Genomic DNA, 13,272 nt, shown 5'->3' on the forward strand with positions numbered 1-13,272 from the left:
CTTTCTTTTTTTTTTTTTTTTGTACCAGGGATTGCTCAGGGGCACTTGACCACTGAGCCACACCCCCAGCCCTATTTTGTATTTTATTTAGGGACCGGTCTCACTGAGTTGTTCAGTGCCTTCACTTTTGCTGAGGCTGGCTTTGAATTCTCAATCCTCCTATCTCAGCCTCCCAAGCTGCTGAGATTATAGGCATGCGTTACCACACCCAGCTCAGTTTGAAAGATTTCTATGAACCTTTCTTCATGTTCCATGAGCTTTTCTACTACAGTGAATGCTATTCAGTTTGGTCCATCCAGTTAACTCATTTCAGATGTTCTTATTTCATTGTAGAATTTCATATGCTTTCTTTTTAGAGTTTCATATTCTTTCTTGAAAAATCCATCTCTTTACCATTTTATTTACCTTTTCCTATAAATTATTTTAACACAGAATCATCATTTTTAAACATTTATTTGCTAACTCTATTGACTAGGGTCAGTTGATCTGTTTGTACAAGTGGTGTTTTCTTTTTATTATCCCCCCACACTTTATTACATGTCCTGTAATTTTTGACATTTTAGACATTGTATAAAGAATAGTCATGGAGGTAGAAATGATAGTAGAATGAATCGGAGATTATTACCCTATGTACATATATGATTACACAACTTGTGTAACTCTACATCATGTACAACCACAAAAATGAGAAGCTATACTCCATTTATGTATGTGTCAAAAAGCATTCTACTGCCATGTATAACTAATTAGAACAAATTTAAAAAATAAATTTTCAAATACACATAGAAACAGAATAACAAACAGAAAAAAAAAGAATAGCAGAATTTGAAATATAGCATATTGGGTTTAGTTTCCTTTGGAATCACTATATTATATTGTATTCAAAGAATGATATGATCAGATTCTTCCAAAAATTGAGTTGGTACTGAGCTGAATCTCTCATTAGATTGCATTTATCTGAGATTATTATGCTCCCAACTGTGTTTGTGCTACGTTAAAGGGAAAAAAAAAAAATCAGTGTTTGACCTGGGAGTTTCAGGTATTTTTTGGTTCACATTTAGACTCAACTCTGACAGTGTCTTGGAAGACAGGCTTCATAAGAATGGGTAGCAATCTGATTTCTCTTTAGGGACCAGCCTCTCCTCCGTTGCCTCTGGGTTGGCTTATACAGGGATGAAGGGAGAATTTTCAGACCAAGCAGTGTGGTTTTGTCTGCAGACCTTATCTAAACTCCCTTCAGTCCTGTCAGCCCATGTTATTGTGCAGGTTGACTGACTCCCTGCTCCTCTGAGATTCACTCTAAGGCAGACTGTGCTCAGACCCAGCACTTGCCCTCAGGTGTAAAAGTTGCCCCAACTCTTTGCCCACATTTGAAGTGCTAGTCTGTCTCTAGAATTCATCAGAGCTTCTTTGCATCTTCTGGACTTCCCCCAGAAAAGCGTGGTCATTATTTTGTCTGGGTTTTTCTCGTTTCCATGGGAGTGGTCTTTTGTGTGCTTTCTACATCCTAACTGGAAGCAGAAGTTCCTCACATGTCTCATTTCAAATAATGGAAGCTGCTGAAAGAACTCTGCGTTGCCCCACCTTTCCATTGTCATTGACTCAAGAGACTCCACGCCTGCGCTGCATCACTTGCTAAGGAGAACTTGTCGACTTAGGATGTGGTACCAGAGTCAGTGCCCAGAGAGGGTTGCTCAATGACAGTGACTGATCCAGCCACTCTGCAAGCAGATCCCTCCTGGGAAAGCCATTATGTGACAGTCTCTGCTTTCCAAAGCAGCAAGCCCCTCCTCCCACCCCCATTAGATGGGGAATGGTCAAAAGGTCCCAAGCCATGTCCAGAATTGAGTACTTCAAATTGTTAGGAAATATCACTCATGTTTGTCATCTGGTTGGTGTTCTGCCATCCACATACAAAAACTCATGCTTCAGAACAGCTCCTTATGGTATTGACAAGCACTCCTGTACTTCAAAGAGGTCCCCACATACAAACAGTAGCTTGGTAATTGTGAACACCTTTCACCTACTCCTAAAATTCTTATGAAGTTTTCCAGTGCCTTATCTTCTCCTAACATTGTAAAGAAGACTCAACTGGCTGCCTTCGCCTTCTAAAATAATTTGTTGGAAACCACATTCCAGTGATTGAACTCAGGACCACTCAACCACTGAGCCACATCCCCAGCTCTATTTTGTATTTTATTTAGAGACAGAGTCTCACTGAGTTGTTTAGCGTCTCACAGTTGCTGAAGTTGGCTTTGAACTCGTGATCCTCCTGCCTCAGCCTTCTGAGCCACTGGGATTACAGGCATGCACCATCACACCCAGCTGGAAAACACATTCTTAACAAGTTTTTTAAAAAGAAAGTTAAATACAGTTTTGCTGAGGAATAATCAGTATCTTGTGGAGAGTGCATTGTTTGTAATATCATGGCTAAAATTTGTTTTTATATTTTGAATTTGTCAGATGGGGCATTTTCTGGTGAGCTGGGTTTGAGGCCCTTCCCCTTCATATAAGTGTATGTACAACATGATGGGAACTTGTATTACTTCAAACTTTCTTAAACTAAGTCTTGTCTCGTTTTATGATGGCAGGCCAGTGCTTCAGGAAGCATTTTGCAAGGTTGGTAGTTACCTGCTCCCTTCTCAATTCCTTTATGGAACTGGAAACTATTGAATGTCTGTTGTATACACCTTCCAAAACATGAAGGAAGAGAAGAAATGTTAGCCAAAAACCCTTTTCGAGTATGTGCCCCTGTAAAAAGGGCTATGGACCAAGGATATGATTGATTGTAGGTAATTGTAAAAACAACAGTTCATTTTATGTGTTTGAATGCTGTACTCCCAGGATAATTCCTAGGACCTCTGTGGAAAGGATAGAACTACAGGAAGGAACTCTTCCTTCCAGGAATTCATTTATCATGCCATACTGACATGTAGAATTCCAGCATACAAAGATTAGTTTTAGTTTTCTTTTGTGCTTTCCATTGTTTCTAAATCACAGTAAGATCCTTATGGTCATCAAATATAGTATTTGTAAAATTTATTATATCTCAGATTATTTCAAAAGATGCAGTAGAGCTGTTCCCATTAAAGGACCTATGGAAGTTCAAAGAACTAAAAATTTTGACTCAGTAGGTTTAGGCCTGTGAGCTTGTGTTCTTTGTTTATGAGTGTTTTGGGTAGTGATTATGTATTAAATTATTCAAGAAAAAATAAACCTAACAATGTTACTAACTGTCTTATTAATGAAATAATCCCTAAATGTTGAATTCTAGTCTGACCAATGATAGTCTGAATAAAAGTCATACCTCTGATGTGGCTCAGTGGTAGAGCACCCATCTGGCATGCATGAGGCCCTTGGTTCAATCCCCAGCACCACAAAACAAGCAAACAAACAAACAAAAAACCTGTCATTAGTCATCTTGCTTTGCTTGATATGTAATGAGGAAATAGTAATAACTTTCTTTTTATATGAATTTTTTCTTCATTCCACAGGAATGACCACTTCTAATCTATCTGTTTAATAATTTTCTTTTTTAGAGCATTAAAATGAAAAGTAGAAGGGAATAAATGAGAAAAGAATTCCCAACAAATGCATGGTATTTCAGTGTTAAGACCAAAATGTGTCCGGTCTTGCCAGTATCTCTTCTCTTGCCAGATAAGGTGAATACTGGGATTGCCGCACCATTTGGGGGAGCAGTGTAATTGTAGGAATAGCTTATGACTCCTAACAGGCCTCATCTCTTGGCCTCTTTTTTTTTCCTTACAAATCAGTCATTTTATTTTATTTTATTTCATTTCTTTTTTTAATTGATTTTTTTAAAAAAATAAATGACAGTGGAATGCATTATAATTCTTATTACACATATACAGCTCAATTTTTCATATCTCTGGTTGTATATAAAGTATGTTGACACCAATTCGTGTCTTCATACATGTACTTTGGATAATGATGTCTGTCACATTCCACCATCCTTGCTAATCCCCTGCCCCCTCCCCCTCCCACCCCTCTTCCCTATCTAGAGTTCATCTATTTCTCCCATTCTCCCCCTCCCTACCCCATTATGAGTCAGCCTCCTTATATCAGAGAAAACATTCTCGGCATTTGTTTTTTGGGGATTGGCTAACTTCACTTAGCATTATCTTCTCCAGTGCCATCCTCTTTTTCCATTGATTTCTTCACTAGACTGCAGATCCAGTTAGGGGCTTTTCCCCAGCAAGTCTGATAGAATTGTGGCTCTATTATCTACTTTCCAGTATCCCTTCTCTAGCTCATGGATTGAGAGCAGGAAGAGGCTGCAAACCTTCCATAGACTTCATTTGTTAATTCTTTCCTTGAATACTTACTTGGGACATTACACTGGCCACAGACACAATAGTAATAATCTGTCTTCTATTTCTTTGCAATTACATATTATTATGTCAATCCTGATAAGAGGAGGTATCTTGCTGAAATAATGACAAGATTGATGATGCTCATAGATATTGGAAATTTTAAGTTAAAAAGTAATTAAAATTGCTATATTAAGTTGATTAAAGGAATTCAATGTAGCAATAAAAACAGCATGACAAGGGCTGGGGTTGTGGCTCAGTGGTAGAGTGCTTGCCTAGCACATGTGATGTTCTGGGTTCTATTCTCAGCACTGCATAAAAGTAAGTAAAATAAAATAAAGGTATTATGTCCAACTACAAGTAAAAAATAAATATTTTTTAAAAAACAGCATGACAAATTTGAAATTTGTAGTTTTTATTGTAAAAAAAAAAAGAAAAAAGTTCAACTCTTATTTCCGTTATCTTCTTAAATTTGTATGAAGTTAATACTAAAGAGCTAAAAAGAAAAAAAAATCTAAGAGAAGGTACGTTACTGGGAATGTACTATATATACTGGGAAAGAATTTTCAGAGTTTGTGTGGTGTCAAAAATATATTTATGATTATGTATGTAACCATTATTAGTTGGATTTTCTGTCATGAAAGTATTAAACTGTCTTTTTCTGATATGCCATGAAATACAGACTCAGCTAAAACACTCCTCTGTGCTGTCTTCATTTCCAGCATAGTTCCATGAGTACAGACGCTAGGTCTTGTCTTGGGCCAGACCCCAGCACAGGGTGGGGACCCGATGGTTATTTGTTCAGTGCTTTGAATCTTAAAATGTCATGCATCGGTATGATACTCTAGAGCTTCCACATTTTTACTCAGATTAGTTTATTTGACTATAATATCAAATTTGTGAGAAAGTACAAACATTGTATCATATGAATAAAATTGTAGTTCCAACAGAACTAGAGTAGAAGCGGGTCTCCACAGGCCATTGATTGTTTTATATCATCATCATTCAATAAATGCTTATTGTTGTTATGGGCCAGTCACTGTGTTGATTATCTTATCGAACCCTTGCATTAACCCTATGATATAATGCTATGGGTATTTCTCTCATTTTAGAGATTAAGCAACTGAGACATGACACAGCTAGCCAGCTAAGGCAAAGCCATGCGGTTAGTGTCAACACTGGGATTTAGGCTCCAGCAGCACAGGTTCACAGCCAGGCTCTCAGTTGGCCTGGTCACTGCTCTTATGATTGTCAGTGAGAATACATGAGCCAAATTAAGTACCATGGGGATGTCCTGATGACTTTATTAAATTACTTGCTATTATTATAATAGGTGCTTGGTGAACGTTTGTGTAAGTTGATAAGCCAGAGATGAGTGCTGTGTTGAGGAGGGTAAAGAGACAATACCAGAGGGGAAAAAGGTGAGTGGGAGCGAGACACTGATGAGGAAGTCAGACAGGCTGCCAGGATCCTAAGAAAGGCAGATCGTCATTCTTCTTTTAGAGAATAAGGTAGCTCCCAGCTAATAGAGGATGACTCTGAAAAAAAAAAAAAAATCTATTGAAGGCAGCTGGATATTTGTGAGGTCAGGACACACCTACTGTCTTATAGAAAGGTCTACAGTCAGAGGAGAGACTGCAGTGCCAACCAAGTGAGATGATTGTGACCAGGAAAGATTTCATTGGAACTTAGCAGTGTGGCTTTTAATGAATGTGCTGAGCTGTAGTACTAGCTAAATGTTTGGAAGTTCTGGGGTGAAAACACTGTCTTAAGCTCTCCTCAATTACTTGTTAAGGAGTGCATCTGTCTTTGACTTGACTCAAGAATCTATTGTAGTGCTGTGGCTGTGGCTCAGCAGTAGCACACTTGCCTGGCATGTGTGAGGCACTGGGTTCGATTCTCATCACCACATATAAATAAATAAATACAAATAAAAAAGGTCTATCAACAACTAAAAATATATTTTAAAAAAAAGAATATACTGTAGCTAATAACACATTAAACAAGTCTTTGCCTCTAGGTGAGTATAAAACTAGCAAAAGTTCCACTACCAACAAGCTACAGTTGGTGAGCATATGACCACCTATGCCAGGGGAATACATTGAAATCAAAATTGTTCTAAACACACATTGACTTACACAGGCAAAGCAGTACCATGATGAAGGGAAGGTGGAGCGGAATCATTAACATTATCCTTTGCCCATAAAATCCAAAGGCCAAACTCCCGGGTGACAAAATAATAGACCACTGTACCTGGTTTCTCCTCAATTTTGCCAGTAGTTTGTTGGAGTGGCCTTGTGCAAGTTGCATCCCCAATAAGTCATTACTGCTGTGTTGGTTATGTCCTTCCTGTAGGTTGAATTATAACTTGTATCTAATCATACTCCAGATAGGTAAATTTACCAAATACTATTTATATTTTTCAACTCTACCTGAGTTAAAATGTGTGTCTGATATATAATGGACATTGCTTCAGCTTTAATTCTACCTCCTTTTTCAGTTTGGTACTACGGAAGGTTATTCTCACATGCACCCCAAGTTGTGTTTCCTGACTTTCATTTTCTTTTCAATAGAACAAATCGGCCAGGAGATGTTGGAAAACCTCAGTCATGACAGAGAAAAGATACAACGAGCACGGGAAAGAGTAAGTACAAATGACACTATCCTTCTACATATCTAATAAATGAGAAGACATAGAAGGTCCTTCGGACATGCACAGACAGAACCATGACATAGACATAAGTACATACGTATAGAAGTGACTAGGGAGAAAGGAACATAACATCTACTAGGAGGAAAAGGAAGAGTGCCAGATAGGGGCAAAGCAGCTGACTCTCCCCATCTGGAATGCCCACAGGGGGATTTTATTTAGCCCTCTGGCTGAGAAGAAGGTCATTGAGGTGGATTTTGGAATATGTCACTCTTTCGGTAAAAATACTGATGATTCCGCCCTCTTTGCTTCATTTATTCCCCCTTATATTTTTAGGAGTTTGTACATTTTGTACATTAGAGATTAATTACCAGATGTATGTTAAACTTTGTCAGCTTTTGAGACATTTGCTTTTATATCCAGTTCAAGTATCCAGTTTAGAGCTCCTGACATCACTTCTCACATGTCACTTTCTAAATCTAAGAATTCTCAGAATTTGCATAAGTGTCATAAATGTATTTGTGCTGTGTATATAAACATTTTTTATTGTTTGGCTTTTATATCGTGAAATAAAATGATAGAAAATGATTGCTCGCCATGTACTTTAGAAATAATCTAATCATTTGTAGTTGAGTTGAGTTTTAATGCTGCTCTTCTCCTCCTAGCTTCGGGAAACAGATGCAAACTTGGGGAAGAGCTCCAGGATTCTGACGGGGATGTTGCGAAGGTAAGAGCAAGGTAGGGACCGACCTTCCTCTCCTGTCTCTTTTGCTGTTTTTATCTAATTGCAAACAGGCATTTTACAGGCTTGCAAGCTTCTACTCCCTTCCCCTGTGTCTAGACACTTTTGAAATAATAGAGCACTGATTGTAACTCTTATTTGGACAGGGACACATACTGAGTAACTCCTATTAGAGAGAAGGCTTGAGCTAGCGGGGTTACCTCAAGCTATGGAAAAATTAGGGTTAGACATGAAGAATGCTTTCATAGCCTGAGGAAGGCCCCATGGCAGGAGCAGCCTGAGTTTATTTTCTATTTTGATGGAGGGAGCGCAGCCTGCGTCGGCAGGAGCTCACTTGGTCTCAGCCTGGCTCTCTCTTGCCTCGTTTTCATTTCTCTAAAAGGACTCCATTTGGGGAAACATTTTTATTTAATGTATATAATTCAAGATGATTTATAAAATGTCAATATTATCTGAATAATCTGAATTCATGTGTGCTAGCAAACAAATCTTTATGTTTTCTGTGTGTGACTAAACTTTGATTGACGGAAAATATTCGGGAGAATATAAAAAAGAGAAATGAATCAGAGTTGGTCATGTTCTATGTAAGTATTTTCAGCATGGAATGATTTTCCACTTGAGATCTACCAGGTAAGAGTATCATCTGGCACCACGATGCCCATTTGGAACTGTGAATGGAAAAGTGAGTCACGAATATTGTAACTGATCTCTAGGAGAGCTTGATTGGAATGTTAAGGAAGAAAATCTTCATTATAGTTGATACTGAAGAAACAACTATTTCAAAATAACAAAGCCTTCCCTGATCATGTATCCATATACAGTAATTTGCTAAAATTATGTCTTGTGTTGAAGATTTATTGTATAAGAAACTATTCAATGTACATTTGTTCCGCCATAAACGTTGATGTGATCTCTCAACCTGATCAGAAATGAGCCCAAAGTCCCCTGTGCACTGCCAGCCTAGTGTCCACATTGCTCCTTCTTTCCCTGGACACACTGCTCCAACTCAGAGCCATAACCACCAAATTCTCTGATCAAGAATAGTAAGTAATGGGGCTGGGGCTGTAGCTCAGCGATAGAGCGCTCGCCTAGCACATGTGAGGCCCTGGGTTCGATCCTCAGCACCACATAAAAATAAATAAATAAAATAAAGTATTGTGTCCAATTACAACTAAAAAAAATAAATATTAAAAAAAAAAAGAATAGTTAGTAAATGACTTGAGAAAAGCTCAAAACCTACAGAGAAGGGAACTGGTGATTGAAAGGAATGCTTCAGTGCCTAAAGACAATAAAAAAGAAAGAAAGGGAAAAAAACCTTCACTGCTTTCCTGGGAGGGCCCCTGCGATGTGAGCTGTAACGAATATTCTGCATATGTCTCCATTTTGTCAAATCTCATTAAAGAGTCCTCCTGCTTTATGTCAATTGAGCTGTCCAGAAATCATTCATCATTTTTAGTGTAAAAAAATCATGTGGTTATTTAAATAATATCATATTAATGTTAAAGTTCAGCTGTCATTTAATGGTATGGCTTAATCAGATGTAGCATTTAGGGTAAATAGTTTATTCAAGCTCTTTGTGGCTTTCAGGTTGGCAGATTCAAATAAGGATTTATGGGTTTCTAAACCAATGTATTTCTGTCCATGTTTCTGCTTGATGTACCTCACCCTTTAGTGCAGGATACTGCAGACAGTTATTTCAACAAATAAAGCATCCCCTCATATTGTGTTTGAATAAATTTGCAAGTCATTTAGAGAGGGTGAAACACAAACGACTTCTGCGACCTTCAACTGGGCTTTCTGTGGGGACATGGCACTAATGCGATGGCTCAGAAGCCTGCAGAAGAAAATTACTCTGGTGAAATCTACTTGGGCTTCTCTTTGTAGGCAGACTCAGTCAATCTAGACTTATCTCCTCTCAGGATGTTTGTAGAGAACTCACAGGAATAAAATGCCCAATGGATATCACCTGGCTCTGTCTGAGCCAAAGCTCCTAAGTCCACCTGTGTGTGTGTGTGTGTGTGTGTGTGTGACAGTGTTTTTCAGTAGGCAAGCTAGAATGTTGATATCTGCCAAGATTCCCAGGTACTTTTCATCAGTGGTGTAACCAGACTGAGTCTTTGCATAGTGGTAGTTTTGGTTTTGTTTCTAGTTGCTATCCCACATGACACAATTTATTTAGGACTTTGGAAAAATGAAAAAAACTAACCAGCTTCTTTACTTTATTATTTGGGTTATTCCCGAAAACATAGTCTTTTGAGAAGTAGAACCAGAACTTATATACCAAAGTCTTTTATTTCATTTTTTAAAAATATTTTTTAGTTGTCAACGGACCTTTATTTTATTTATTCATATATGGTGCTGAGAATTGAACCCAGTGCCTCACACATGCTAGGTGAATGCTCTATTATTGAGCTACAGCCCCAGCCCTATTTCACTTCTTTTATTTATTTTATACCCTCTGTCACCTCTCTCCTGTTCATGTGGCATTCACTCCATCACTGGTGGGGGTTTTATTTAAGAAGAAGCCACATTCCCAGAATTCTTGTTCTTACCAAACTGTCCAGCTACATTGTGTGTCAACAGGTGATTATGATTTAAGAAACAGCACAACATTGAATCATGTGCTTATGTCACCTTCACAAATGTGTAAAAGAATTGAGTGTCCTCTCTGTGCAGTGTAAATATTTACCTGCAAGTAACATAAGCCTATTTATTTTCATATGCTAAGTTCTGTGTTTGAGAATAAATACAATATACCAAAGCAAGGAATTACTTTACTTGAAAGAAAGATTTGGGGATTTTTAAAATTTTTTAGACTTCAAGGTTTTTAAATTTGTGAAATGAACAGAAAAGGTACCTCATAGCCCCTCCTTTGGCTCATTTCACTTGTAGTGGTCAGTCAGTTATGAAGACAAGTGAAATCATGTTCACTCTGAGCCAAAGTCTGTGTATATGACCACTTGATCATTTGTGACACTGACCAAAATAAGAAAGCAACAAAAATTAAGTTTTTAAAATCTAGCAGCCACTAAATAATCATCTAACACTTGTGCTTTTTAAATCTATTGTTAACTTCAAATGAGGCAAAAATCCATTTTCTTCCTTCCTTCCCTTCTTCCTTCCTCCCATATGCCTGTAATAAAAGGCATAGTGATCCTGAGATGAAACCACATTTAGCTTTGCCTTCAGAGTGCTTATGTGTGTATAAAAGTGTGCAGTGGGAATTCACAAAATTATCTAAATCTCATGAAAGCTATTAAGGATTCTACAACCTCAGTTAATCCTTGCTGATCATCTGTTTTCATAAGGAAAAAAAACCAACCAAAACAAAATGTGATTTGAATGGCTTTAAAACCCACATGTTTGAGAAAAAATTAGGGAAATAGGAAATTATTTATTGCATCATAACAAATAAGTTTTAAAAGGAACTAAACTATGAGCCATATCTAGGTTACTGAATAGCAACTGGTTTCGTCAAAAAGAAATTATTTTTTATATAACTACACTATGTTACCAAAAGAAAGAAAGCAAAGGAGAAAATTGGTCGATTCTGACATCAGAATAAAGCCTATAGCTTATTTTCTAGAAAGTAATTTTTCTTTCTTCTTGACACAAGAAGGAGAGCCACCTAGGGACAAAGTGTTTATTTCCTGACTCTGTAGACAGTTTAAATAGAGTGGAATTCAGATCAAATGAAAATGGCTCTGAAACAAATGACCATCCGTGTGGTAACTGGGGCCAAGAAATGGATTTTTCATTGAGTCTCACAAAACTTGATTATTACATTTGGTTGTCATAAAGTGTTGCAAGGATCCCTGGGAGGCTCCCAAGTTTCTCTTCACCTATGTACTGCGTTCACTCACATGTGCGTGTGTGTGTGTGTGTGTGTGTGTGTGTGTGTTTCCACATATCTGACTAGGAAGCCTTATTAGATCAGATTGGGCTGGCAATCAATGAAAATGAAAATAGAGATTTTCAAAATTCTTAGAAAAAAACGGAAATAATCATTTATGATTATATTTCCTTTTACCTCTGAATAACTCTAGTAGTAGTTAATAATTAATCAGTAATCCTGTATTTTTTTTCTAGAAGTATCTAAAAGAGTCCTCAAGTATATAACAAATTCATAAATTGAGAGCTCCATTAACATAAATGGGAAAGCATATTAGAACTTCACTATGGACTGCTTTGCATATGATGCATATATATTTGGAAAAAAAAACTTTTCTGAATGGTGACCTCAATGTAAAATAATTTTCTCTCTTCCTCAACTATTTCAACACACAAAATCAGAGTGTTTCCTTCAGAAATGAAGCGCTTATCCTTGCAGCATGAGTGCAGTAACTTCTTAACATAAGTTGCTTCTGAGAGGTCTTTTGTAACCAACCTGTGATACAAACAAAGCCAACCGTAGTAAATGCAGTCGGCCTCGCTAGCACCGTTCATACAATACTATTTAATGTGTGTTTTTGTTAGAGTGACTTCTGAGTCAACCTGGGGAATAATTGCCAGCTAACATTGCTATCACATTTTACGTTTTAAACGTGGTCTTGTTGCTTTGGTAGAATGACAGGTAAAACATCTGGAAAAGTGAAATGTGCTGTCAGTGGCTCCAGAGGGAAAGTATAACAGAAATACCAGAGCAGATCTGTAAGCCATACAAATATATATTTTTAAATAAACAGACTTATTCGTAAATAGGCCGTGACTAGATGCTTAAGCTTCTTTGAAACTTCATTCTACACACACACACCCCATTTTGCTCAGGAAACATTTTATTATATTCTAATTGTTCTTATGACAATGGCTAAAATTCAACAGAGTTTTCAAGATTTGTGAAAAAATGTCCTTGAAAATTTACTCTCAGAATTCATGCCTTGAAAAGGCCCCTTCTCTCACAGAGCCTTGTGTTCGTATGTGCACATTTTCTTCTCTTTTTTCCCCCCGGTGCCAGGGACTGAACCCAGGCCCCCAAGCATGTCAGACAAGCGCTCTACCACTGAGCTACCCTGCAGCCCTTGTTTTCCTTTTCTCTTCATCTTGTTCCTCCTTCGTGGCTTGCATAGCTGACTAGTGTTGAGCACGGGTCCTGACCTGAAGGTAGTGTAGCAAGGTCTCAGCCTCTAAACCATTTTTCAGCTTTTAATCAAGCACAGTTCTTTCAGAGTAAAATCGTTGAATTGCAGTTGATTCTTTGGACTTAGCAGAGTTAGGAGCTAAGCTAGATTAATGCTATAGAGAGAATCTTTTTTTTAATCTTGGTCCTCTTTGTGTGACTCAATTTATTACTAGAGCCTTGACTCATTGCCTTTGTCCTTGGACCTCTTCAAGGCCAACACGGATGATGCTTTTGCCAAATTAAACAACAATTCTGTACTTCCTTATTTATATTTTTCTTTAATAATATTCTTGTGCTTATCTACATAGGATTTTGGCTAGGCAAAGCAGCATGTGCCTATCGTCCCAGCTGCTTGGGAGGCTGAGGCAGGAGGATCACTAGAGCCCACAAGTTTAAGACCAGCCTTGACAACATTATGAGACCCCATCCT

At 37.7% G+C, this 13,272-nt stretch overlaps 1 protein-coding gene across 6 annotated transcripts in view; it reads left to right on the forward strand.

Moving 5' to 3' along the window:
- Vti1a (vesicle transport through interaction with t-SNAREs 1A) overlaps positions 1 to 13,272 on the forward strand; it is a 342,770-nt gene that overhangs the window by 191,209 nt on the left and 138,289 nt on the right. For 4 of the 6 annotated variants that reach the window (XM_048807334.1, XM_048807336.1, XM_048807335.1 and 1 more), the window contains 2 exons: positions 6,905 to 6,975; positions 7,647 to 7,708. In XM_048807334.1, coding sequence (XP_048663291.1) covers positions 6,905 to 6,975; positions 7,647 to 7,708 — 133 coding nt within the window. Of the gene's footprint in view, positions 1 to 6,904; positions 6,976 to 7,646; positions 7,720 to 13,272 lie in introns of all 6 variants that reach the window. The other 2 variants (XM_048807338.1, XM_015494805.2) reach the window with 1 other exon arrangement.

This window comes from Marmota marmota, unplaced genomic scaffold, assembly GCF_001458135.2.
Source record: "Marmota marmota marmota unplaced genomic scaffold, marMar, whole genome shotgun sequence".
NCBI classification, from domain to species: Eukaryota; Metazoa; Chordata; class Mammalia; order Rodentia; family Sciuridae; genus Marmota; species Marmota marmota.